This window comes from Abramis brama (genome assembly GCF_963993115.1).
Source record: "Abramis brama genome assembly, chromosome: 3".
In the NCBI taxonomy this organism is placed as follows: Eukaryota; Metazoa; Chordata; class Actinopteri; order Cypriniformes; family Leuciscidae; genus Abramis; species Abramis brama.
Window position 1 is genome coordinate 26,580,236 of NC_139965.1, and position 26,051 is coordinate 26,606,286.

General features: G+C 36.1%; 4 protein-coding genes across 7 annotated transcripts; 2 read left to right on the top strand and 2 right to left on the bottom strand.

The window, feature by feature from the left end:
* Nucleotides 1-656: 656 nt before the first annotated feature.
* On the top strand, nt 657-2,074 carry fshb (follicle stimulating hormone subunit beta; the record flags this gene model as incomplete). Its single annotated transcript, XM_084109630.1, has 3 exons — nt 657-809; nt 1,145-1,318; nt 1,856-2,074. The coding sequence occupies exons 2-3, from the start codon at nt 1,145-1,147 to the stop codon at nt 2,072-2,074; spliced, it is 393 nt and encodes a 130-aa protein (XP_083965756.1). The 5' UTR covers nt 657-809.
* A 5,642-nt stretch (nt 2,075-7,716) lies between these two features.
* On the bottom strand, nt 7,717-10,591 carry arl14ep (ADP-ribosylation factor-like 14 effector protein). The gene is made up of 5 exons (XM_084107696.1): nt 10,405-10,591; nt 9,698-9,893; nt 9,441-9,581; nt 9,235-9,290; nt 7,717-8,243 (listed from the first exon to the last, which is right to left on the bottom strand). Exons 1-5 carry the CDS (start codon nt 10,473-10,475, stop codon nt 8,015-8,017), a joined length of 693 nt encoding a protein of 230 aa, XP_083963822.1. The 5' UTR covers nt 10,476-10,591; the 3' UTR covers nt 7,717-8,014.
* Nucleotides 10,592-10,803: 212 nt separating this feature from the next.
* LOC311078988 (uncharacterized protein) lies at nt 10,804-15,655 on the top strand. The gene is made up of 12 exons (XM_084108085.1): nt 10,804-11,000; nt 11,337-11,425; nt 11,956-12,074; nt 12,462-12,564; nt 12,645-12,733; nt 12,859-13,008; nt 13,087-13,254; nt 13,335-13,404; nt 13,498-13,576; nt 13,653-13,806; nt 14,706-14,810; nt 14,942-15,655. The coding sequence occupies exons 1-12, from the start codon at nt 10,894-10,896 to the stop codon at nt 14,987-14,989; spliced, it is 1,281 nt and encodes a 426-aa protein (XP_083964211.1). The 5' UTR covers nt 10,804-10,893; the 3' UTR covers nt 14,990-15,655.
* Nucleotides 15,656-16,205: 550 nt separating this feature from the next.
* spi1b (Spi-1 proto-oncogene b) lies at nt 16,206-26,051 on the bottom strand. 4 transcript variants are annotated; one of them, XM_084108087.1, is made up of 6 exons: nt 25,681-26,048; nt 25,119-25,211; nt 24,941-25,019; nt 22,557-22,750; nt 19,782-19,950; nt 16,206-17,077 (listed from the first exon to the last, which is right to left on the bottom strand). In XM_084108087.1, exons 1-6 carry the CDS (start codon nt 25,720-25,722, stop codon nt 16,764-16,766), a joined length of 891 nt encoding a protein of 296 aa, XP_083964213.1. In that variant the 5' UTR covers nt 25,723-26,048; the 3' UTR covers nt 16,206-16,763. The 4 variants fall into 4 exon arrangements, with proteins under 4 accessions (XP_083964213.1, XP_083964212.1, XP_083964215.1 ...); XM_084108086.1 differs by having other exon boundaries at nt 24,941-25,022; nt 25,681-26,043; XM_084108089.1 differs by lacking the exon at nt 25,119-25,211 and having other exon boundaries at nt 25,681-26,051.

Consider the following 26,051-nt stretch of genomic DNA (forward strand, 5'->3'; position numbering starts at 1 on the left):
AAGAACTTTATTACTGTATACTCATTATAAAGTGTTACCCTAAAATTCTAAATGCTTTTACTGTCACGTTAGATCATTTAAATGCATCCTTCACCAATTGAATGCATAAATTAACCATTACACATTCGAACACCTGTGAGCATCTCATTTTTTTTCTCCAAATATTAATATATAGATCTGGTGGTGAAAATGCTATTATTAGACCATTTGACATGTCAAATACATACACCAACATAAATACTAACATACTGTATGTGCTGCAAATTGTGATATGGTCTGATGCCTGTTATTTTTCTTGTAGGAACATCACCTATATCTGATATATGAGAAACTGTTTCAAATAGGTAAAAACTGAACAGATTCAGTGGAGATTGAAAACTGATTGATTTTTATGTTATTAAAATGTTCTTAAATATATCCTGTTTGACAGATTTTGTTTTGTTGTCAGATCTCCTCTAACAGAAGTAGGCTACATTCTGTTGAAGCAGTCATGTGTGGCTCAATCAGAGAAGACAAGCTGTTGTTCCAGTGGTTTTCAATCCAGCAATTGTGCTGTAGAACACTGACCTTGAAAAGCAGAACATCAGTGGTGGCCCTTACATGGATCCTGTTCTGTCTAAGCCTCTCGCAGACTGAATGCCATGGCCACAGGGCTTTTAGGGATTTGTGCCACCTCCACAAAAGCAAATGCAGTTGTATGATAAGACATGGCTGCTCTCAACTAGACGTGGGCGTCTTGTCTGACAGGAGGGTATAAGTGTCCATGTGAATGGAGGTGAATTGATTTTGTCTCAGCGAAACTCCAGCAGGTAAGATGGACATGAACTTTATGAGTGTAGTTTGACCTCTGTTTGAATGTGTTTGTTTGTTGCTTTGCCCAAACCAAATCTATATAGACACATTTATTCATCCTTGTTAGTCACGTATCAACTTTTTGTTTAAGTTTTTGTTTGTGTTTTCCTGTGCTCTGGGTTAGCTTACTCTTTAAATTGTGATTTTCTTTTGAAAAAAAGATCATTTATTAAGCAGTAGGCCTAAATCACACTATAACCCCAAGATTGACACAACATGCAGTGCTAATATTCTATCCCTCCCCTGTAGTACCTGTATTTGATCAGCCGCACTCTTTCGCATTGATTCCCAGATGAGGATGCACTTCGTTGTTATGGTGATGCTGTTGCCAGCGCTGATGAGGGCAGGATCAGAATGCAGGTCCAGCTGTCGGCTTTCCAATATCTCCATTACCGTGGAAAGTGAGGAATGTGGCAGCTGCATCACAATCGACACCACTGCCTGTGCCGGGCTTTGCAAAACACAGGTAGGATGAAGTGATATTCTTGTAACCTTTAATTTGAGATATATGTGTGCACATTTGACATATATCTGTGATAGTTTAAATATTTTTTAAGCCTCAGATTTATTCCTGTGATGGCAAAGTTGAATTTTCAGCATCATTACTCCAGTCTTAAGAGTCACATGATCCTTCAGAAATTATTCTAATATGCTAATTTGGTGCTCAATTATTATTTTATGAATAATGGTTCTTATCATCAATGCATTGCTGCATAATATTTTTGTGGAAATGTGCTACTTTTTTCTAATTTCTTAGATGAATAGAAAGTAAAAAAACCCAGCATTTATTTGAAATAGAAATCTTTTGTAACATTATAAATGTCTTTACTGTCACTTATGATCAGTTGTGTCCTTGCTGAATATATATATGTGTGTGTGTGTGTGTGTATAAATTATATATTTATGAAACAGCGTAGCTTAAGTGCAGACATTTTGTTGTTGTTTCAGTTATAATACACTAGCACCAGATAAAAGGGGACTAAAATATTTTCCATTTTGACAGGAAAGAGTTTACCGTAGCCCAATGATACAGTACTACCAGAACATCTGTAACTTCAGAGAATGGACCTACGAGACCTACGAGTTTAAAGGCTGCCCTGCCGGGGCTGACTCGGTTTTCACTTACCCTGTGGCCCTCAGCTGTGACTGCAGCAAATGTAACTCAGACATCACAGACTGTGGAGTTCTCAGCCAGCAGACGTCCAGCTGCACTGCACATTAGACAAGGAAACCAAACCATTTGAAAGCCTGTCGTACAATTTTGAATATTTAGTTTTTCATAATTAAATGTAAATTGCAATTCACATGGAATAAATTGGAATAAAACTAAAATTAAACATTTCCGCATTGCTTGTATCAATAAATATAACATACTGCAATAACCCATACACATAAAAAAAAAATATATATATATATATTTTGGCTTCCAACAGGTCATCTGTGTGATTCATCCTGTTGTTTTTCTGGAATCCTCTGTAGGCTCTGGTGTCAATAATCTCAGTCAGGCACAAACTGCACCATTAAAACAGCTTACACATAGCATAAACAGAACTCATTTCCTGTGATAAACCATCTGTTCCCAAGTGCTTATACACACAGGCACGTTAATTTTACTTGTGAAATTGCTGCGTTTTTACCAGAGCTTATAATTGTCCTTCTGAGACCAACTGTAAAAATTTCTCTCTGTGAGGATGCTCTCTAATACACTGAGCAAACTCGCTGAAACCATACTCGATTTACATAATCAAATTAGTAATGAATCAATATGAATATCAAAGAGTTTTCAGAAAAGGGGCAATCTCTTATACATATAAAAAGAGAGATTAGTTATGGCACATCACAGAGCACCTTTAATACTCATGTGTCATAATAAAAGGAGCAGATGATAGAAACAAGAACCAGTACATAATAACAGACGCACTTGAAGGTGTCATCTACAAATCAAAACATGCATAACTTACAGTTGTTTAGGAGTAAAAACTTCACAAGGTAATATATATATATATATACATGTATATATACAGTGAGGAAAATAAGTATTTGAACACCCTGCTATTTTGCAAGTTCTCCCACTTAGAAATCATGGAGGGGTCTGAAATTGTAATCGTAGGTGCATGTCCACTGTGAGAGACATAATCTATAAAAAAAAATCCAGAAATCACAATGTATGATTTTTTAACTATTTATTTGTATGATACAGCTGCAAATAAGTATTTGAACACCTGAGAAAATCAATGTTAATATTTGGTACAGTAGCCTTTGTTTGCAATTACAGAGGTCAAACGTTTCCTGTAGTTTTTCACCAGGTTTGCACACACTGCAGGAGGGATTTTGGCCCACTCCTCCACACAGATCTTCTCTAGATCAGTCAGGTTTCTGGGCTGTCGCTGAGAAACACGGAGTTTGAGCTCCCTCCAAATATTCTCTATTGGGTTTAGGTCTGGAGACTGGCTAGGCCACGCCAGAACCTTGATATGCTTCTTACAGAGCCACTTCTTGGTTATCCTGGCGTGCTTCGGGTCATTGTCATGTTGGAAGACCCAGCCTCGACCCATCTTCAATGCTCTAACTGAGGGAAGGAGGTTGTTCCCCAAAATCTCGCAATACATGGCCCCGGTCATCCTCTCCTTAATACAGTGCAGTCGCCCTGTCCCATGTGCAGAAAAACACCCCCAAAGCATGATGCTACCACCCCCATGCTTCACAGTAGGGATGGTGTTCTTGGGATGGTACTCATCATTCTTCTTCCTCCAAACACGTTTAGTGGAATTATGACCAAAAAGTTCTATTTTGGTCTCATCTGACCACATGACTTTCTCCCATGACTCCTCTGGATCATCCAAATGGTCATTGGCAAACTTAAGACGGGCCTTGACATGTGCTGGTTTAAGCAGGGGAACCTTCCGTGCCATGCATGATTTCAAACCATGACGTCTTAGTGTATTACCAACAGTAACCTTGGAAACGGTGGTCCCAGCTCTTTTCAGGTCATTGACCAGCTCCTCCCGTGTAGTTCTGGGCTGATTTCTCACCTTTCTTAGGATCATTGAGACCCCACGAGGTGAGATCTTGCATGGAGCCCCAGTCCGAGGGAAATTGACAGTCATGTTTAGCTTCTTCCATTTTCTAATGATTGCTCCAACAGTGGACCTTTTTTCACCAAGCTGCTTGGCAATTTCCCCGTAGCCCTTTCCAGCCTTCTGGAGGTGTACAATTTTGTCTCTAGTGTCTTTGGACAGCTCTTTGGTCTTGGCCATGTTAGTAGTTGGATTCTTACTGATTGTATGGGGTGGACAGGTGTCTTTATGCAGCTAACGACCTCAAACAGGTGCATCTAATTTAGGATAATAAATGGAGTGGAGGTGGACATTTTAAAGGCAGACTAACAGGTCTTTGAGGGTCAGAATTCTAGCTGATAGACAGGTGTTCAAATACTTATTTGCAGCTGTATCATACAAATAAATAGTTAAAAAATCATATATTGTGATTTCTGGATTTTTTTTTTAGATTATGTCTCTCACAGTGGACATGCACCTACGATGACAATTTCAGACCCCTCCATGATTTCCAAGTGGGAGAACTTGCAAAATAGCTTACTTACATATACATATATATACATATACATACATACATACATACATACTATGGGGGGCCAAACAGGAAATAATTCTATGTAAATCCGAATATATAGTTAAAACTCTGAATATATAGTTGTAAATCCTGAATATATAAATGTAACCCTGAATATATAGTTATAACTCTGAATATATAAATGTAAATCCTGAATATATAGTTATAACTCTGAATATATAAATGTAAATCTGAATATATAAATGTAAATCCCGAATATATAGTTATAACTCTGAATATATAAATGTAACTCTGAATATATATTTATAACTCTGAATATATAAATGTAAATCCTGAATATATAGTTATAACTCTGAATATATAAATGTAAATCCTGAATAGTTAAAACTCTGAATATATAGTTGTAAATCCTGAATATATAGTTATAACTCTGAATATATAAATGTAACTCTGAATATATAGTTATAACTCTGAATATATAAATGTAAATCCTGAATATATAGTTATAACTCTGAATATATAAATGTAAATCTGAATATATAAATGTAAATCCCGAATATATAGTTATAACTCTGAGTTATAACTCTATAGACCGCACATCTCAGTCTATACAAATATAATTCTGCTAATTGAAGAAGTGTTTTCATGCAAAGAACATTGTCATTACACTGATGTGATTTTATGTTGTTATTAATTATATTATCCAAAGTTTTATCAACTGGCAAACCGTTAGGCAGTAGCTGTTTAACCTAAACTCTGAGACCATTTTGAGGGATTTCCGTCTGGATTTGGCCTACCCAAATTGAAAAGCTTCCCATACCCACATATAGTGGTCTAAATACACAATTTTGGTGTCATTTTAAAGGAAACCCTTTGAAGTTTCATAAACCACTGCTAATAGTGATAAACATGCAAGCAGGGCCGGCGCGCGGCGTGCCTAGGCGAACTAGGCAGCCGCCTAGGGCGGCAAGAATAAAAGATCCCCCCATTTAATTTATTTAATTATTATAAAAAAATTTTTTTTGGACATTCGTTTGAATCATTCATTCTAAATTATTCGTACTAAGAACGTTTCGGGAAACACTTATTAACGTTAAGGTAAAGCCTGAGTTATAACTTAAGAATGATAGCGTAAAAGAAGGTTTTCGGGAAATGCAGCCCAGCATATTATTTAAACATAAATATGAAACTAAATAAGCTTTTCTCTAACCCTGTACAACGAACGCGCCAGCGCGTTCTGATGGATTTTTCTTTAATGACAGCGGAAGAAACTCCGTCAATTTTTGGCCATACAGATTAGTGTGTAAGACAACTACAAAGGGTCTACTTTTATTTGTGTACATTCACAATAACACCAAAACCTTGTGCTTTTGTAAAATAAAGATCTACCTTTGTTTCAACTGTCTCTGTATCCGCGAGAATCTTTCTGAAACTAATAAAGTTTAAATAATGGCCTATTATCACACAAACAATGTGCCGAGACCACCTATGCAAAATGGTAAATGTCCCCAACAATGCCTTAAAAATAATCAACAAAGGCTATAGTACAGTAGCCTACGTTACACTGAGATTTCATGTCGGAGCGGGATTTGAGCGCTTGGGCCGTGAGCGATTGAGTGGAGCGCATTGGCATAGAGCGGAATATTGAGCGGAGCTCACATGCTGAGTTATAACTATTCAGGATTTACATTTATATATTCAGAGTTATAACTATATATTCGGGATTTACATTTATATATTCAGATTTACATTTATATATTCAGAGTTATAACTATATATTCAGGATTTACATTTATATATTCAGAGTTATAACTATATATTCAGAGTTACATTTATATATTCAGAGTTATAACTATATATTCAGGATTTACAACTATATATTCAGAGTTTTAACTATATATTTGGGATTTACAATTATATATTCAGATTTACATTTATATATTCAGAGTTATAACTATATATTCAGGATTTACATTTTTATATTCAGAGTTATAACTATATATTCAGAGTTACATTTATATATTCAGAGTTATAACTATATATTCAGGATTTACAACTATATATTCAGAGTTTTAACTATTCGGGATTTACATTTATATATTCAGAGTTATATATTCAGGATTTACATTTATATATTCAGAGTTATAACTATATATTCAGGATTTACATTTATATATTCAGAGTTATAACTATATATTCAGAGTTACATTTATATATTCAGAGTTATAACTATATATTCGGGATTTACATTTATATATTCAGATTTACATTTATATATTCAGAGTTATAACTATATATTCAGGATTTACATTTATATATTCAGAGTTATAACTATATATTCAGGGTTGCATTTATATATTCAGGATTTACAACTATATATTCAGAGTTTTAACTATATATTCAGATTTACATAGAATTATTTCCTGTTTGGCCCCCCATAATATACATATATATATATATATATATATATATATATATAGATATATATATACACACACATATATATAATCAAATGGTTAATCAGGATTTTGATTCATTTAAAACTGGCAGAAAATACGTCTTAAATAATGACAAAAAAGGTTTACTATAACCTTACATTGTAAGAATTTTAATACTTTTAAAAAGCTGTATCAATGCTGTGCATCTTCACCTTTAAAATTGCATTGCCAGTTATTTGCACTGGGAAAAAAGCTTCATGCAGGCTTTTACACTCAGACAAACTGCCTGTCTAGATGTGAATGTTTTGAAAACCATCAAATCTGCCTCATTCGAATTTTTTTGCAATACATTATCCCTGCTTCCAGTCAACTTTCTTGCTGTCTGTACGTGTTATTGTTCTGCAGCTACAGGGGAAACCGGGCCTATAACATATTGTTCTTCATCTTGACGTTCCTGGCTCCTAGCACTGCATTGTGAGGTGGAGTGCCCTGAATGTGCACGATGAGACAAATGGGCCAATTAGAAAAACATCTTAGACAATATCTAATAGATGATATCACCAAACAAATACTCAACTGCCCTGAAGTAAACCAACAGCTTTTTCAGATGTCATCATAGATCTAAAGATCTAAACATGTGTGTGTATATATATATATATATATATAAAATAAATTAAAACCAGTATACAGATTTTTTTATGCTTGGTATTTTACATTATGATAAGTTATAGTGATTCAGACAAAACTTGCAATAGATACGTCTATTCAAATATTCATATAATTTGAAATGAGGTTTAAAGATCATCACTGTAAAACCTTGCACTATAACAAAACATTTGCACTAAAGCACTTTTATTTTTGTAAATGTAAAAGCAAATTTCAAGGGGGAAAAAACAGCCACAGCATTACAGCATAACCAAAGAACTGGAAATATTACAGAAATTTACAGCTTTGATGGTATGGAAAAAAGCAAAAATACAAAATAACATTCTATATTAAACTTTTACATTTAAAAACAATACACTGAATTAACCAAGTACTTCTGCAATGTCCATATACAAAGTCAGTGTCAGTCCCTTTACACTCAGAGGAATGTAAGTGAGTGTCGTCTTCTCTATCTTCCAACAGGTTATCTAATTGGCAAACTTGTTGCGAATAATCTCTCCCCCTTCTACCTCCACCTGCTCGTACAACCATTTCCGGTCACAGCGGCACTCCACACCGCACTTCCGAGAGCCGCACTCGGGACATGGGTAGAAGCAGCCCATGCAGTCTACATCCAGACAGTCACACAGATCCCTCCCACATGAGATCAGCAAGCCTTTGTTGTCATACACTTTACTCTTGAGAGACAGGGACTGTCTGTAGGGACAAGAAAGACAGCATATAAATGGGATAATTCTACCCACCCTTAAAAAAAAAAAAAAAAGGTACAAAAGCTGTCACTGGGGCAGTACCTTTTTCAAAAGTTACACCTTTATACCTTATTAACCCCTAAAAGGGACATATTTAGTACCATCTGAAAGGGTAGTGACAGCTTTTGTCAGCTCAAGATGCACATCAGTTTTTTGTTCTAAGGCACATTTATAAAAGCTACTTAATTGAACTAAGGCTTAATCTAAGCCCTGTGTGTGCAACCAGGCTTTGAATACAATGGCAATTAATTTAACTCAAAACATGATTTATACATTAATCTTCATGATGACTGATATAATTTGGTGTTCATGAGTTTGAGAATTTAGAAAGTAGTGCTGCCCCGACTAAAGATTCTTCTTGTCAACTAGTTGTCACGCCATAAGTTGACGGTGGCATTAGAAAATGTTTCAGGGCTGAGAAAGAATATTATGTGTAACATTGTTAACCTTGTTTTACATTATAGAGATGAGAAACACTAAACCATAATAATGAGCTTTTAATATGAATTAAGCACTCAAGTGCACAGCTTGCTGCAGTGCACTGACAAAAGTAATGATTGTGAATGTGTCGGAAAAAAACAGATGTTCTCTGAAAAGAGTGTGAACATTAATAATTTATTAATAAACTAGTGTTTGAGTCAATGTCAGCTGCGAAGATGAAGTCATCTCCACAGTATAGTGAATGGGGCTATAGAGAAAAATGCATGTTAAGTAAAACGTTTCATTTTCAGTAAGAGCGGTACTAAATTATCTTTCACACTCTGCACGAACATTTGGATATGCGCCTAATAATAGGCGCACATTTATCTAGGTTAACCTTAGAGAGAACTTTTTTCCTGCGACTAACCGACTAATTAAAATTTGGTTGTCTAATCCTCTTCTTGGCGACTAGAGTTTATTCGCCTATTAGGGGGCAGCCCTAAAAGAAAGGCAGATACCTGTCACTTGATGAGAGCTTTATCCCTGCTCGTCTCCGGTCATTTACACCTCTGCCCTGTAATAAAACAAACAAACAAAAGAATTTGATAAAGGCACAAGTATGCAGCTGAACTGTAGCTGTGAGACGTATTAATGACCTGCAGAGAAGCTAAAAACAGACTAAAGTAAGTGTTAGCAATTGCATATTCAGCAGTGTATGCGTTACCTTCAGGCTGGAGTCTCTTATGGGTTGTCTTCTGTCCTTTGTGATTTGTTTGGCTCTGTCTTTATCAGAAAGTGAACTGAATCGACTGGAATCATTTACGTCCTTTGCCACTAATCCTCCCCTGTTTTTCCGTAACTCAATCTGTAAACAATAAATAAAACAGTGAGAGGGATTGCATTTCAAGAATCAAAAGCAGACAGAAAGATATATTGGAGTTGGACAACAAGAATAACTTTACTGAGTGTTAGGATACACACCTTTGTACCATCTCCTCCAGAGTTGAAAATAGTCGGCACAGCATCCTCTCTGAGAAACAGTTTTCCATTATAGTCACGAAAGCAGTCAGGCTGAAAATGCTCCGAGCACAAACAGGAGTTTTGAGTGGGAACAAAGTTCTTTCTCCCGAGGCTTCGAACCCATTGCTCGGCCAGCTGAGGCTTGCTGATTGGAAACCTGAACAGAAAGACAGCAAAGAAGGCTCCATTAGTTATTGTTACTTTCAAGAGAGTTTTATCCACACATGTCTTTTGTATTCTGAAGTCAGCCACTCGTGCAAAACAATTAGATTTAAATGAGGCCGACTCACATAGTAAACTCTGACCAATAATATCAGTTTTTACAAGTTACATTATGTTGTGGGGACAGAACACAAGTATTCAATTATAACAGTTAATTATGCTGTGGGGTCCATATCTGTGCCATAACCAACTGACAAAAAAAAAAAGAAAAAAAAAAGGTGCACACAACACAGGGGAAAATACTGCGTTGCCTCTTGTTCACAAAACAAAAAGTACTATTTAAAGTATTTTGCATTTACGACAAGATGTTAACTAGGAAACCTATATCTACCGATAAAGAATCTTATTGAGCTATATATCATATAGCAACTCGTGCACACGTAAACACTGAAGCCTATAACACAAAGCAAGTGTGTCAACAAAACTGCCATTATGTTCACGCTTACCTATAGAACCGGATCTCTGACCCTTTAACAAACCGGTTTGAGCAATCAATAGCTGAACAGGAGATCGGCATGGTTCTGTATTCGTGATAAGAATGTAGAAGCCTGTTAATGCTCCACACAAACCAAAATCATTTTTCACATGGCGTGAGCGGTAAAAAGCGTATCTCACCTCCTGTGCATGCGCAGTTATTTGTTTAGCAGCCACTGGGCGGCCAAACAGAGATCCATTCAGCTAACTATACAGTTTTTTACAGTCTATGGATGAGATATGCCTTTGCGCCAGTATTTTATATTTGATAATAACAAAGGTTTTGTGTACACTTGCTTCAAAAATAAACACATTTAAAGACAAAATAAGTAAACCTATAACTTGTAAACTTTTATTTTGAAATGAGTCGCACCCGGAAGTTTAACAAACATTTTCCCTAGTGTTTTTAGTTGCCACATGGATCCTGATCAGTAGTGGAAGAGGCATAAAGGGTTTTTTGAATGGATCACTTCGAGAAGGATTTAGTTGATGCGCTTAAAGACATTGTCAAGGCTGGAAACTGGCAGTGTGTGGGAGACAAATCTAAATTTAAGTCACCATGCACGAAGTAAGCGCATGTCATTGTATAAATACTGTATGCACTCACACTCAAATATATGATGCTCGTGAACTGTAACAAGAGGGCATTCTGTATAACAGATGACGTTTCGAAAGGGCGTTTTTTTAAAATGTGACAAATGAATATGTTTTGAATAACTGTTATAATAAAAATAATTCTTATGAAAAGGTGTCTTAAATTAGAAAAAGGCAGTGGTGTCCAAAAGAGCCCACATGCATGTATTAAAAATAAGTACAATATGTGGATATTTATATTCTCCCTGAATATAATATTTCTTATATACACTTCTTCTATTTTTTGAAAATGTTAAAAAAATATTTTAAGGTTTTACTCAGATGATGGAGAGCATATAGTCCTGGTTCATACAGAGGATGATAAATTCTGGGCTATGGATTCATCTTGCCCACATGAAGGTTAGTTGTAACTCTGAAGAACTCCAGTGCATTATGTATTGGTAAATTTTATTATGTAAATGTTATTTGTTTAGACAGACTGGTTTTGATTTTAGATTCAGTTTGGTGTCATTTGTCAATTGCAACTAAGTTACTTTTATGTTTTTGACAAATTCCATATGAGTATATGGTTCTTCTTGAATAGCAGTTTCTTTTGTTTCCTCCCATACAAAACAATGTTACGCAAAACTTGATATTGTTGACTGGTGTCTCTTTGTTCCGTTCTCACCTCTTGGCCTTCTTGTGGCTTCCCTCAAATGCCTTGTCTGCACCAAGAATTTTTAGAGAATTTTTCTAGATGGTTGTTTTATGTAACTTCCACTTTCTAGTTGAACCATTGGTGCCCACACAGGTCCATCTCAAATATCAAAATATTTTCTGACATAAAAAAGTTACAAATTAATAATGAATCGCTGTGAAAATATCACAGTAATACAGTAAAATGAAAGAATTGTTTTAGGATCTGAATATCATGATCTATTGCTCAACAGGGGGCCCACTTGAGCAAGGTGATATTGAGGATCTGGGCAATGGGAAACTGGCATTGATTTGCCCATGGCATTACTTCGATTTCAGCCTTGAAACTGGTTCCTCTTCCTCTGGACTACAGGCAAGTTGTTATGATGGGCCATGTTAAAGAGATATTTTATCAAATGAAAATTCTGTCATGATTTACTCACCCTGATGTCATTCCAAACCTGTATGACTTTCTTCTGTCAGACATAAAACAAGATATTTTGGAAATGTGTTGTAGTTGTTGTTGTTTTTGTCTTTGTCCATACAATGGAAGTCAATTGTCACAAATTATTTGGTTACCAACATTCTTCAAAATATCTTCTTTTGTGTTCTGCAGAAGAAATAAAGGCATACAGGTTTGGAACAACTTCAGGGTGAGTAAATCATGACAGAATTTCCATTTGTGGATAAAATATATCCATGTAATGTATAGTGATAAACCTGCAAGTATTGTTGATATGTCTCATATTATTGTAACCAGAACCAGGTGTATGATGTCCGAGTACTGGATGGAAAAGTGTATATAAATACTCAGAGCACACTATCCCTCTGTCCCATCCCAGTGACAAAGATAACCCGCAAAGGTGAGGAATGGCAGAACTTGTATATATTAATTGTGAATATGATATGTTGTAGTACACAAAACATGCTGTATTGCTTGCAGACAGTTTGTCCATGGAATTAAACTCCTCAGAAAACACTCTTTGCGCGTGGGCCACCAAAATCCTTCACACCCCAGACCCACAGGAAAAGGTTTGGAAATGTCCTTTAACAAATAGTGATTGACTAAACTGTATCCCTCATCACAGTGCTGTATTTGATTGTACAACAGAAATAATCATATGACTTCTGTTTGTTTGTTTTTCTGTGACATGTAGGTTTCATTGACCAAGATGGTGCTAGAGAACTGGAACAGCGGGAAAATAACAGAAACTGGAGAGGCCAACCCTCCTGCACATCCCTACAGAAAAGACAATCTGACTGTTGTGGAGCCTGGAAAAATTAAACGGGGCAAAGGCGGCACACTGGTAAACTTTATTCCTTTTAGACTCTATTTTTTATTCAACAGAAAGTTGATTAAAGAATAATTGTTTGTGTTCCATCAGGCGAGTAGGATTGCCTTATTGCACTCACTTGCTAACATAGAGCAGTGGGCAATAGACCTGTCCTGGGATGTGATAGCAAGATTCTCCACATTTAGACTGAGCTCTGGAGAGCCATTACCTCGCCAATTCTTTGATGACTTTGTCAAAGTAGCAGGAGATGAAGCCAAGGTTTGAATGTTGACGTCTTTAATTTATTTAGGAAAAATGCTAAGTAATTCACATTAATCTGACATAACCTTCTCCTGCAGCATTATCAGTTACTAGAGCAAAGGATTATGGAACTTGGCAGCTTCTTTGGTGCTTTACCAGTACACAATGGTCAGTGTTTTCATGTGTTTGTCTTATTGACTTATTTCACTTAGCATAGGTGATGTTAGAGATTCAATATCTATCACTTTTCTTTTCAAAAAGGTTTATGGCAGTCAGCAACCGATACATCTCACGACATTTTGGCAAGGCTAGCTATAGTGCACATGGTCCATGAGGCAAGGTAAAACACATCTCATGTCTGTTAGCATCTGTTATTTTCACATACATATGCACTTATTTTCACTGTTTTTACACAGAGGTTTAGATGTACACCCTCAGACTCTGTCCCGCTTCGCCTCTCAGGGAGACACAAGCTCAGTGAAGGTGTTGGAGGTGATTTATGCAGATGAGATCACACATGTGGCTGCAGGGCTGAGATGGTTCACATACATCTGCTCACATGAAGGACAGGTAAGAGATCTAACAGCTCAGATTTCTTATTTTAACCATGTAACAATACAATTAAAATGACAGTGTGAGAGTGAATGATTTGATCTTAACATCATATTCATCATATTTTTTTAAACACACCCTTACTGATGCAGATGATGCTTTTGAGCTGATGCTTTTGAGATATACAGCTGTTCAGTCATGACAACTCTCGGGATAGTTTGTAAAACATTTTTATTAATGGAAATAGAATGTACACAGATTTGGTCTTGGCGGACTAGATCTGCTACACTGTTGCTGCTGGAGCTGTGGTTGCTGCTGCTGTGCAAGTACGACTTGCTTCTGCTAAATGCTCTGAACATAAAATGAAAGGAAACTTCGTGCTAGAGAGAGGGAGACCCATAGCAGATCTAGGCAGGTGGTGCTAGGGGAGGCAGAGGGCTAGAATGAGAATTTGCATGGGGAAACTGTGATGGATACGTGAAATAGATTGTCTGGGAACATTACATTAAATTAACCAATCAGAACGTGACGATAGTTTCATGGCTGAACTATTCAAATCAACTGTTTGAGCAAAGTCTGTGTCTGCTCCCAAATGATGTACTATACACTATGTGTAGTGTAATAGTTTTATAAGGTTATTTTGTCATTTAGCATTGGAGTCTGATAGCCCCTCCCCCTCTGCTACGTAATTAGAGCTGCAACAGTTCAGTGCATGAAGTGTCCAACTTTCCACACTTGTTTTTTTCGGTTAATTAAGTGCATCATCTAGTCTTTCTATGTGGAATTTTCAGTGTGAACACACTACTCGCACTATTTTTACAACAAAACTTCATTGAATAATGCACAAGTCAAGTGCACAAATTGGAATGCACCTTGTGTCTTTATGTCACCTTGAGAGCTGCTTTTTCATATTTCAGGATTCCTTGAAAACGTTCCATGAATTGGTGAAGCTGCATTTCAAAGGGTTTTTGAAGCCTCCGTTTAACACAGAAGGAAGGAAGACAGCAGGAATGACAGAAGAGGTATACGTACCATTGTTGAATTTCTGAAGAGTGATCCTTTTTTACTGTGTAAATTAAAGAAAATTCTAAGCTTTGATGATGTTGTTTTATATTATGCAAGTTTTTGTAATTACCCCCCTCTTTTTCTACAGTGGTATGTTCCTCTTGTGAAACCCTCCAGCTTACAGAAGACCTCCTGATTGGACTTATTTTTATTCAGAAAGAAAAGCTGCTTTGCATCCTGAAAAAAGGGACCCTGAATGGAGAGTGTGCTTGCATGATTCAGATGCAGCCTAAGGGTAAAAAAATCATAGAATGGATATGTGAATCCAGGAATATTTGCATTCATTTTTTCCACAGTAACCACTGTTTATAGGTTTCTTTAATTATTGTGTAAGAAATTAAATTAAATTGATGAACTTTAATTTGATGGGTTTCATTTACACAATATTATTTGTCAAATAATCTTAAATATTGTTTTTAGCAGTTCAGTTGTCTTACTGAAGGGGGCGCTGAGAGGTTATTTTGCTCTCAGTTGAGGTTTTGGTGTAAGTGTTGTATTTAACTGGTGGTTCTGAGTAGTTCCTCATCTTTTGAAGGTATTACACTTATACTTATATCATTTAATAATTCTTATATCATTATTTAATAACTTTCCAACTAATCCAAATGCTGACAAGGATTCAAAAACAACTGAAATGGCACAAGAGATACTGTATAAAAACAATCAATTTGAGACATAACTCTTAATAACTTGGATTAAGTTTAAAACAAAGTCAGCATACTGTTGAAAGTATTTATGATAAAGGCATGTGGCTTGAAATTTCATGTTTTTAGGTGAGAGTACCATTAAAAATCCCTTTGGGAAAAACAGTGTGCCAACTTCAATTTAATTCAATTCAATTTAAGTCATTAATGCCCAGTTTCACAAACACAGTTTAAGACTAGTCCCAGACTAAAATGCATGTTTGAGCTTGTCATAGCCTTATTTTTTCTTGCAACTTGCAATGACATCTTAAAATACGTCAGTTCCATTGTTTTGTCTCAAGATGCACACCAGTAATGTTTTTATTTCTAAGACACATTTATAAAAGCTACTTAAATGTCCTAGTTGAACTAAGGCCTAGTCCTGGCTTAATCTAATCCCTGTCTGTGAAGCCTTGCGAGTCTCAAATGGACAATTAATTTTCACTCCATGTGACGACAGATCTATCTGCATAGATAGATATGTTCTTAGCTTAGAATTAAAAGTCTTTGTAAAAAGTCTGAAGCCATTTTTATGCATTGGGTCTGTTCGCTGTTCTTTCAAATTTTCCCATAGTCTAAAACAATTGCAATGAGTCATTACACTGCTGAGAAATTAGCCTGAAATATGATACAGCTTTATGAACAAATGGTTCACAGCAAACACGCTGCTCACTTTGTATCGACAATTAATGTTTATTTATCTAGTTTCTATAAAGATTTTTATTTTTCTTCAGATTGAATGTGATCTTGAGAGAAAGACAGTACAAACATGAGCAGAGAATGTGTCTGTGTGTGTTACCCAGACGTGACAGAGTTTTCCGTGCTGCGTGAGCCTGTGTCATTGGTTTTCACTTCTGCTTTTTGTATTTTTGTGATTTTTTTTTTTCCATCATGTGTGGTGGTAAAGTTTGCAACTGTCTTTACTTATTTTTCACTGTATCTGCTTTTTTAAATGTGTGCTCTCCCCATATATATATACTGTACAGACGTGTGTAAATGTTGGTCTGCATGCAGCACAAAAACTATTGACATTTTAAAATGACTTAAGGTTTACTAAATTAATGCAAAGGTGAAGGAATAAGGAATAGAAATTAAAATTGTTTAGTTTTAAACCATAGGGTCATAACTATGGTAAAAGTTCAGGTCCAGTCATTTTCTGTTTTCACAGAAGAAAAAGGTTCTCTCTTGTTTTCCCCAAGTCTTTTTTACGCGTTTTTGTGCGTATGTTTACATGTAAATCTTCCTTTCTGTGTGACTCTTCCCAAGTACCTCTCCACTGAACTGGTAGGTGAGCTTTTTCTTGATCTTCTTGACTTCTCCCGTCTTGCCATAGTTTCTCAGTGCTCTTGCCATCTTCTGGTAGGTCATCTTCTTGCGATTTCCCTTCTGTATGCCCCAGCGGTTTGCTAAAGCCTCTTTGTGCTTGGAAGAGAACTGGAATGTTCCTTTTTCTCGGTCCACCCACCAGATGCTGTCCTTCATGTCACCATTTCGCAGAAGGTCAAGCAGGAACTGATACAAGCGAATTTTCTTCTTATTACCTTGAAAAACAAAGGAAATCAGCATCTACACTCTTAAAAATAAAGGTTCTTTATTGGCATCAATGATTCTATGAAGAACTATGAATGAAGAATACCGTTTACGGTGGCGTGACAAATCGCTGGAAACACCTCAGTTGTCAGTTCAAGAGAAGCGGCAGCGCGGAGCACGCGTGAACTGATCATAGACCACAGCGCGAAATAAACATCTGAAGGTAGGCTTTGTTAAAAGATACAGTAGCCTACAACTTACCGAAATCCGTCAGATGTCATTGAAACAGCTTGTAAACAATTTCATGTAACGTCACATTACCTCAGGAAAAAAACATATTTAGTGTCCATAACCTCGTTAATCAGCTAGAAAAATTTACTCTAGAGAGGAGCATTTTTTCTAAATGGGCCTAAAGTTACCATAATACATTATAATTGTTAATGTTCTTCAAGTAGAAATAATATAAATTTAAAGTTAGTAGGCCTATTATAACTTAAAAACTTCCTTGAGTGTAATTTGTGTTTGTAAATCAGTTTTAGCATATTACAATACCAACTGGGCTGAACATTTGAAAGAACACCAGTGTTTTACTTAGGCTAATCTTTGCAATCAGGCAACCATGTGCACACATTTATTGTTTTACCAGTTGGCCTATATGATAAATAGCCAGCCTATAGTAAATCAGGAAACAAGATGAGGCTTAGCCAATGGGTTAACATTCTCTTGATTTGTGCTTATAGGTGACTATGGACCACAAAACCAGTCACATGGGTAACATTTTTTAAATTGAGATTTATACATCATCTGAAAGCTGAATAAATAAGCTTTCCATTGATGTAAGGTTTGTTAGGATTTATTTGGCCGAGATACAACTATCTGGAATCTGAGGGTGCAAAAAAATCGAAACACTGAGAAAATCACTTTTAAAGTTGTCCATTATGTTCGCGATTGTGCTGCATTCACTCTCAAAAATAAATGTTTTATATATTTACGGTAGGAAATTTACAAAATATCTTCATGGAACATGATTTTTACTTAAAGCTGCAGTCCGTACATTTTTCTCTTTGTCGCCATCTCTGTTCGAAATCTGCAATTGCAGTTATTTGCGGAATTATCAACTTTACGTGGGTTGTGCCTCGGCACGGCACAGCGCGGATGAATCCAATGTTTTGAGGAGTCAGTTACCGCACAGGTGTGGATACTGTCAATCGGAATCACAGATTCTACTTTTTGGAAGTATGACCAACATAAGAATTTTCACCGGAAAATGTCATCTGAACAAGTAAGTAACATCCACTTTTGTTCCGACCAACTAAGGGAAAAAAGCATTGCAGTAAATTGCGCTGATTAAATCTAACAATCGCTTATCATATCATGTCAAACCGTGCAAATTATACTTTGTTCTCAAATTGTTAATGGTAACAACATCAGCACTGCGTGACTACATTTATGCCCTTCCGATATTATCCTTGTTTTCGCATGGGCCCGGTTGCAGTCTCTTTTTTTCTGTAGCCAGTCCGAAGTCTTTTGCGTTTTACAACGGTTGAATCTACAGTTGTCACTGGTGATTGTAGTGTGAACCTTTCTGGATCCGCCATCAAATTAAGTTTGGTTATGAACTTGGTCAAAAATTTATTTTGGATAATTTTTAACCCAAAAAAGTTACGGACTGCAGCTTTAATATCCTAATGATTTTTGGCATGAAAGAAATACAATACATACAATGTATTGTTGGCTATTGCCACAAATATAGCCGTGCTACTTGTGGCTGGTTTTGTAATCCAGGGTCACATAGGTGAAATAGCAATAATTCTGATTAAATGTAAAAATACATTTCTCAAATGACAACAATCGTTATGATTATAATTTTGAGCAAAGTAATTATCAATTTAACCATTAGCTATATAGCATGACTAATGCTATGTGACTAATGACTAAATGACTAAAATGTGACTAAGTTTTTATTGACTAAATAAAATGCTCAGGCTAAAACTTGACCAGACAAAAATAGGACAAGGGTGACTAAATATGATAAAAACTAAAAAGTACATTTGACACAGGACTAAGACTAAAAAAAAAAAAAGCTGACAAAATGAACACTAATGAAAAGGCACACTGCGTCTGCTAGACTAAAAGGTAGTGGAGGGGTCTACAGTTAACGGGATGTTGTAGCCTACTCCTTTAATTTAGAGTGTGTGCTGAACACTATTGAGAATATTGCGCTGAAGCTTGACTTAACAAAATTAAATCGCAAATCAAATTGCAATATCTGTCAGAAAAGTTGCAATTAGATATTTTTCCCAAATAGCACAGCCCTAGCACCAACTGACTCCAATGTATAGTTTATAGCATTAGTTGAGAGATTTTTTTTTCCTTGAGAAAATTTGACGTAGACTGTACCTAATATATATATATATATATATATATATATATATCCAAAATAATCAATATCTAATCGAATCAAATCTGAATCGAATCGTAAACTTGTGAATCGTATTTGTGTCAAAACCCAGCCCTACTTTTATGGCATTGCTACGAACCCCCCCATTTTAAACCTTTATTTTTACATCTAGAAGATTACTGCAGTCAACAGTTACTGACAATACTGTTTCAATAACAGCTGGCTTGGGTTTGCATCGCTTATCCGCTTGCCATAGATCATTATCGTTGTGTTCATGTCAGCGAAGTGAAATTTGTCTTTGCCTTTGTCCTTACCATGTTCTCCTCCTGTTGTTGAAGTAATGTGGTCTCTCATACACTCTTCATCAGACACCTCTAACGGAGGACTGCGACTGCCGGGGTCATCGTCATCCGAGCTGCGCTGGAGAGGAGAGGGCTGTACACTGTGAGGGTAACACACTGATGGCCGTGGCAAATATGTCATCTGTGAAGACATAAAGTACATACTTATCAGAGATCACACTCACACAAAAGAAAGATTCCAGTTAGAATCAACTAATTAATACTATAGTTCTTTAGAAAACATACTGGTGCTGTAAAGAACCCAGGAACCAATAAGAACTTATTAAAGAACGTTTCTTCTGAAGTACATAGCTAACTCAAGAACTCTATACAGCAAGTAGTTCTTGAAAAGAGCAATTTAAGAATTTTTATTATGAAGGGTGGTGCTAAATCACATGCAGTCGAATGGCACAAATAAAATGAGCTATACAGTATGTGGAAACCACGTTTGTGCAATCAGGTGGTCTGAAATGTGTCGTTTGGAGATTTCAGCCTTGTTCAACATTAAGAAAGAGGAACTTTACGTTTAATGCTGATATAAAAGTGCAGTGAAACTTCAAGCTGCAGAATATGATGCAATTGAACTCAGAATATTTTGTCTATTTCTTTACAGTAAGGACGTGTATAAAACAGTATGGATGTACAGTATGTAATATATATATTAAAGAAAATAAATGTTATGAGAGATCTGAAATGTTTTTCAGTTAAACCGCTTCAGTGTAAGAGGCCCTTGCAAAAACCCAAAGTGTCAAGGATCATAGCAGTCTCATGCGATTTCACACACAGTGCTGGGGTTGCAGTTTCTTGTGACATGACAGTTGCAGAGTCTGATGACTTGAGGAGAGTGTCCTCAAAAACACATGACAGTCATACAATATTTATAAATTTACAGTATTTTCATAAGGAACATTTCTACTATTTCTTTGTGCATTTGTTATACTGTACCTTTTTTGTACAGGGCCAGAGACTACAGCTGGAATTGTCGTTGTTTTGCATTTAGGCCCTGAAAATACTTCTACAAAAAATAATAATATTTCTTACATTTCTGCTCTTTTCAGCACGATTTTCTTGGCCAAGGAAGCCGCATTTCTTTTTTCAAAGATTTCAATTTAGGTCATTGCTTAGGGTTGAGGTGTAAATAACTAATCTACAGATTAAATTACCATGGAAAGCACACTATCCACCACAATAACAGTTACATAGCTAAAATGAGTAAGATATTTACACTGTTTAAAGGAGATCTCATATAAATGTATTATGGTTTTAGTAGTGACAATAACTGTAGTAAATTTTATTATGGCGGAAACTATGGTTACCATGGTAAATTATTGTAAAGGGTAGAATGCAGTCTAGATTTACAATATTTATGGCTTGTCTTATGGCTAAGACAAGTAAAAAAATAAAAATAAATCAACATTGATAATAATAATAAAAGCCCAAATCATCATATTAGAATGATTTCTGAAGGATCATGTGACACTGAAGACTGGAGTAATGATGCTGAAAATTCAGCTTTGCCATCATAGGAATAATAATTTAAAAAATGTTTTTAAATAGAAAACAGTTATTTAAATTGTACCAATATTTCAAAATGTTGTTTTACTGTATTTTTTTATTAAATAAATGCAGGCCTTGGTGGGCATAAGAGAAAAACATTTTTAAAAATCTTTCTGGCCGCAAACTTTTAAACGGTACATGATCAGAAAAAAATGAATGTTATTATAAACTGAGCTGAAAACCAGAACTTTTTTTCTTCGAGCATCATGCGCCTTTCAGTGAGACTAAGCTAGTATGACAGGCAGTATATCAGTCCGTGGTGGACGGATCTCTGCTTCCTCCTACAAGGACGTCTAGAAAGGAAAAGCTCTCTTTTGCGATAGGCTTTATGGTTAGAGTCTGCCTTCGAGATGAGGTCCAACCAAAGGAAGGGAAATCAATCACTGCATTATTCATAAGAGATTTTAAAGGATCTCTTTCAAGAGGTGATCTTTGATTTTCCACCCACAGAAGAGTCATTGATGGATATGCAAGACGTATATCCTCTTTTTGTTCAAATATCACCTACACCAAAAGGCCAAGCAAACTTTTTTTTTTATCCAAGGCGATGTAGAAAGTCTCTAGAATGTAGCTATTTTCTAATAAACTGCCCAAAAGAGGCTAATAAACTAATAAGGGCTGAATTACAATATGGTTCCTGTATACATGCTAACATCATATGTATGTTTTTTGTGTATGCAAAAATACGTTTTTTTAAGCTCTAACATTTGTGCTCTTGTGTGTTTGTGGCACGTTAAAGAGCGGTTTTGTTTGTGTAAGTGGGGATGTTCTGTGTAATGGCAGTTGATGAGTGTGCAGACTGCAGTTACGGTGACACTGTTGAGTTTTGGTCAGGATAAGGCTTAGTTGAGCAATAGCTTGGGCACAGATGCTTTCTACAACCGCCTAACCAGCATCAACACCCACTTGTATCGCAAAGCACAGGTGAAACTTAAGGAAAGTTTCAAAAGTTACTAAACCCATTGTTAAAGACACAGGCAGTATCTCTCCGAAAGATTTCTCTGTTCCTAAATGTCTCCTACACTGTATTAAACAAAATGGTTACTTCTCGTCACCAAGAACTCGTGTGAGGACAGGGCATCAAAATATGTCAGGTACAAAGAAGAGCTCTCACACATAAAATGACAGTTAAAGACGTGAAAGTGAATGGATATTAAATATGAGGTGTTTTGTAGGTAATGCAGATCTCACCTGTGGAGGGGGCAGGGTGAGGTGATGCCCGGTCAGGCCTGGGTCAATAAAATGACCAGACTCAACATCTGAGAAGCGATGCACATTCGATGCATGTAGTGGCGGCACGCTCTGTAGCTCTGTGAAGTGGCTCTCTGGCAAGTTCTCGAAATCCACTGGATGGACATGATGTGTATTATAATCCCATGCATGATCTAGACAAGGACAATGAAGTTGAAACAGAAGGTCAGTAGAAAGCATCTTTTTTAACAAACGAAGGAAATGTGACAATACGTCACATGCTTTGTGTAAGCTAGTACAAGCAACTGATAAATCAACTATGTCAGGTTATTCTGTCTGTCAATTCAATCGCATGCAAGAAATTACATTTACTTTCTCACTGCACTGGGACTATGAGTGTCACTCTGCTTCCTGTTCACACCACCATTTCCTTTGCTGTTTTTGAATAGCCTCAAGCATGCATATTGTTGTTGTTTTTAATGCCGTTGTATTTAACGGTTAGATCTCTAAATGGAAGATTTAAATATGGGTGATCAAATTTATCAGATTTTTTTAAATGATCTGTTTTGGTGTTTTCATCACATACTGTAGAAACAGAGAAAATAATCTACAGCATGTTCAATTATTTATTTAATTATCAATTATTGTCCAAACACAATCATTCTAAGGAATCTAATTTCACTGAACTTCAATCCCACTAGTGTTCATAAAGTACATTTATTACATTCTCTGGAGAAACATATATGTGCACATTCCTCCACTGAACAGAAATAACTTTTACATAAATTGTCTTGTGGGGAAAAAGGGGGGAAAAAATGTACTCTGCATTTCTCCAATGCCGTATAACGAAACTCCAAAACTGTTTTCAGTTTCTGTCATTTAACTTCTTCGAAAATCAGCACATAGCTGTCTGACGACAGAGCTGACTAAATAATAGAAATGTCTAACCAAAGGTCACTATAAACTGTACCATAGTCCTACACGGTAACAAAATGCAATCTCCGTCCTCAACCTCAAAGACAGAAACTGCTGCTACAGTTTAGCACCCAATTTTAGAGCCTACATAGCTAAATTGCAATATTGTCTCATTTTGGACAGAAACCCTTGGGGATATTTGTCGTTCTACGTCTGTAGTTTTCTTGCCTGTCAGAACGAGGCATCTGTTTCCTGCTTTGTGCTAGGTCACTCGCCCGGTTCCACTCGCTCGCTCTCCTAACGTCCCCCTTACAGTTCAGGCCCAGCTGCCTTGGGTGTGATTTTGATCCGTTAGCTCAATATAAAAAGGTGCTGTTTATACATGGGCCTCTCTAGGTGTTAAAACACTTAAGTGTTTTATTAGCAGGGGCTTTAGTCAGTAATATATAATAAAAACAGATCATACGTAAGAAGACATCTTCAATAATGCAGCCCATTTAGTCAAAGCACTGCTTAACTTGGGCTGAAGAGGGGAAAATTAACATTTCCTTACATTACATTACATTAAATGCAATTGTTCATTCTAAATTAAAATGAATTGTTGGTTTATTAACTTAATGATTTCAATTATAATTTGTAGGCAGATTGTGATTTGACTCTGAATTATGAGTTTGTGGTTTTGATTTTTGACTATTGTTTGATTACTTGTTTCTGAATGACTTTTATTCTGGTATCAATTACCTGTTTATAATCATTGATGGGAATTCCGGCTCTTTTTAGGGAACCAGATCATTTGGCTCAGCTCAGTATAAGAGCCGGCTCTTTCAGCTCGCAAACGGCTCTTTCATTTAGTACCACTTCTGGCTTTTTAAATTCAGCAAACGTTTGGCCTGTAATTGATATATATGCACATATTTCACTTAAATTACTCAATGTAATTATATTAAACCTTACATTTACATTATCTTTGGTATATATAAAAAAAAAACCTGTATAAGTCTAATGTAAAATCATCAAACACTATAGGCTATTACACGTGTATTGAACATTTTATTTATATTGAACTGTGCAAAATAAAACTATTCCGAGCAATTCATACTTAAAAGAGAATATATAACAAATAAGGTTGTTAAACATAGTTAGTAGACCCTGATCAATATGATATTTTTACCTTACAATTTCTACATTCTTCCTTTTTGTTGTCTATTATTAAAATGCATCCAAATGCTAATTAGTTTGCGTGTGTTACTCATCTTGGGCAGGAGTGGAGGCTGAGAGCCAACAGCTAATAACCTCATTCGAGTGCACATTATTGTATTTTTTTACCTTAACTTTGGATAATTCAGTTGCATTATTTTATCATCAGTTTATCAGCTATTTGTGGACTGTTTTTAGATTTTATGAATAAAAAAACCCAACCTTCTTATTGTGTAGCTTATAATTTTGGATAACAAAGAATAGAAACTCACCATTCTGACCGTCATCAATGATATACTGATACTCCATTGGTGGTCGATACATCTCTGATTCAAACATTTCCTCTGTTTGCTGCTAAGCAAATAGGTAAGAAACAAAGAGTGACCAGTTTGAATGACTGGAGCCAATACAGAAATATTAATACACAGTACCATATAGGAAAAGCCTCACATCTTTGGTTAAAACTGCCCAGTAATCTTTTTGTACAGACGGTGTCTGTGACATCCAGCCAGTCCAGGTTACTCTTTCTCTACTCTCTTCTTTCTACATAGAAATTATGATTATTATACATTTTGGAGAACAGTTTATTTTTTTCATTACATTGATGTTAATCAGCCTGTTACAATAAACATACCTCTACACGTTAGCTACAATTACAGACATTTATTCATTACACTAATAATGTGTAATGAATGTACATCTGAGTAGCTGAATCTCAATATATTGTTGTTTTAAAGTGGTTGGCACAAGTACGTATGCATCTCGAAACTAACTCTGACTTTTTACATGAAAGAAAATACACAAACAAAATGTACAAATTATCCTCAAGATATTTAGACTGACGGATGTCAAACACTAATAATATTATGTCCACAATGACATATCTTCATAATGCCTTTTGACACTTTGGCAGCAATATAACAAAAAGTGTATTATGTGTATTTTTACGCATCTATCAGAAGCAAGCAGCAGCATTATAATTGGACCATTTAGAGAATAAAAAAATACTCACGGGTGGGATGATGTACCCCTCCATTCTGTACGGATGCAGCATGGATTCCTTGCCGCCTGACACTCGATCTGCAACTCTGATGCTTTCTCAAGGGCTTTCAAAAGTGTCCCTGTACCATTGCTCAACTCTGCTAAATTTCCTCTTAACAAATGAAACCAATGATCTAACTCATGCACCTTATCACGCAGGGGGCCTCAGAGATCGCCAAGGGCCCAAAAAAGAAGCCAACCAGAGATACACTGCAAAGGGTAACCTACTCTGACAGTGGCCGTCGAAAAGGGACAGAGTTTCTGTTTGTTACTTCTTTATTTTTGGGGTGTGTGGGTAAGCGTGTGTGCGTATCCGCTGGAGGTTCCTGATTTTAGGGTAAT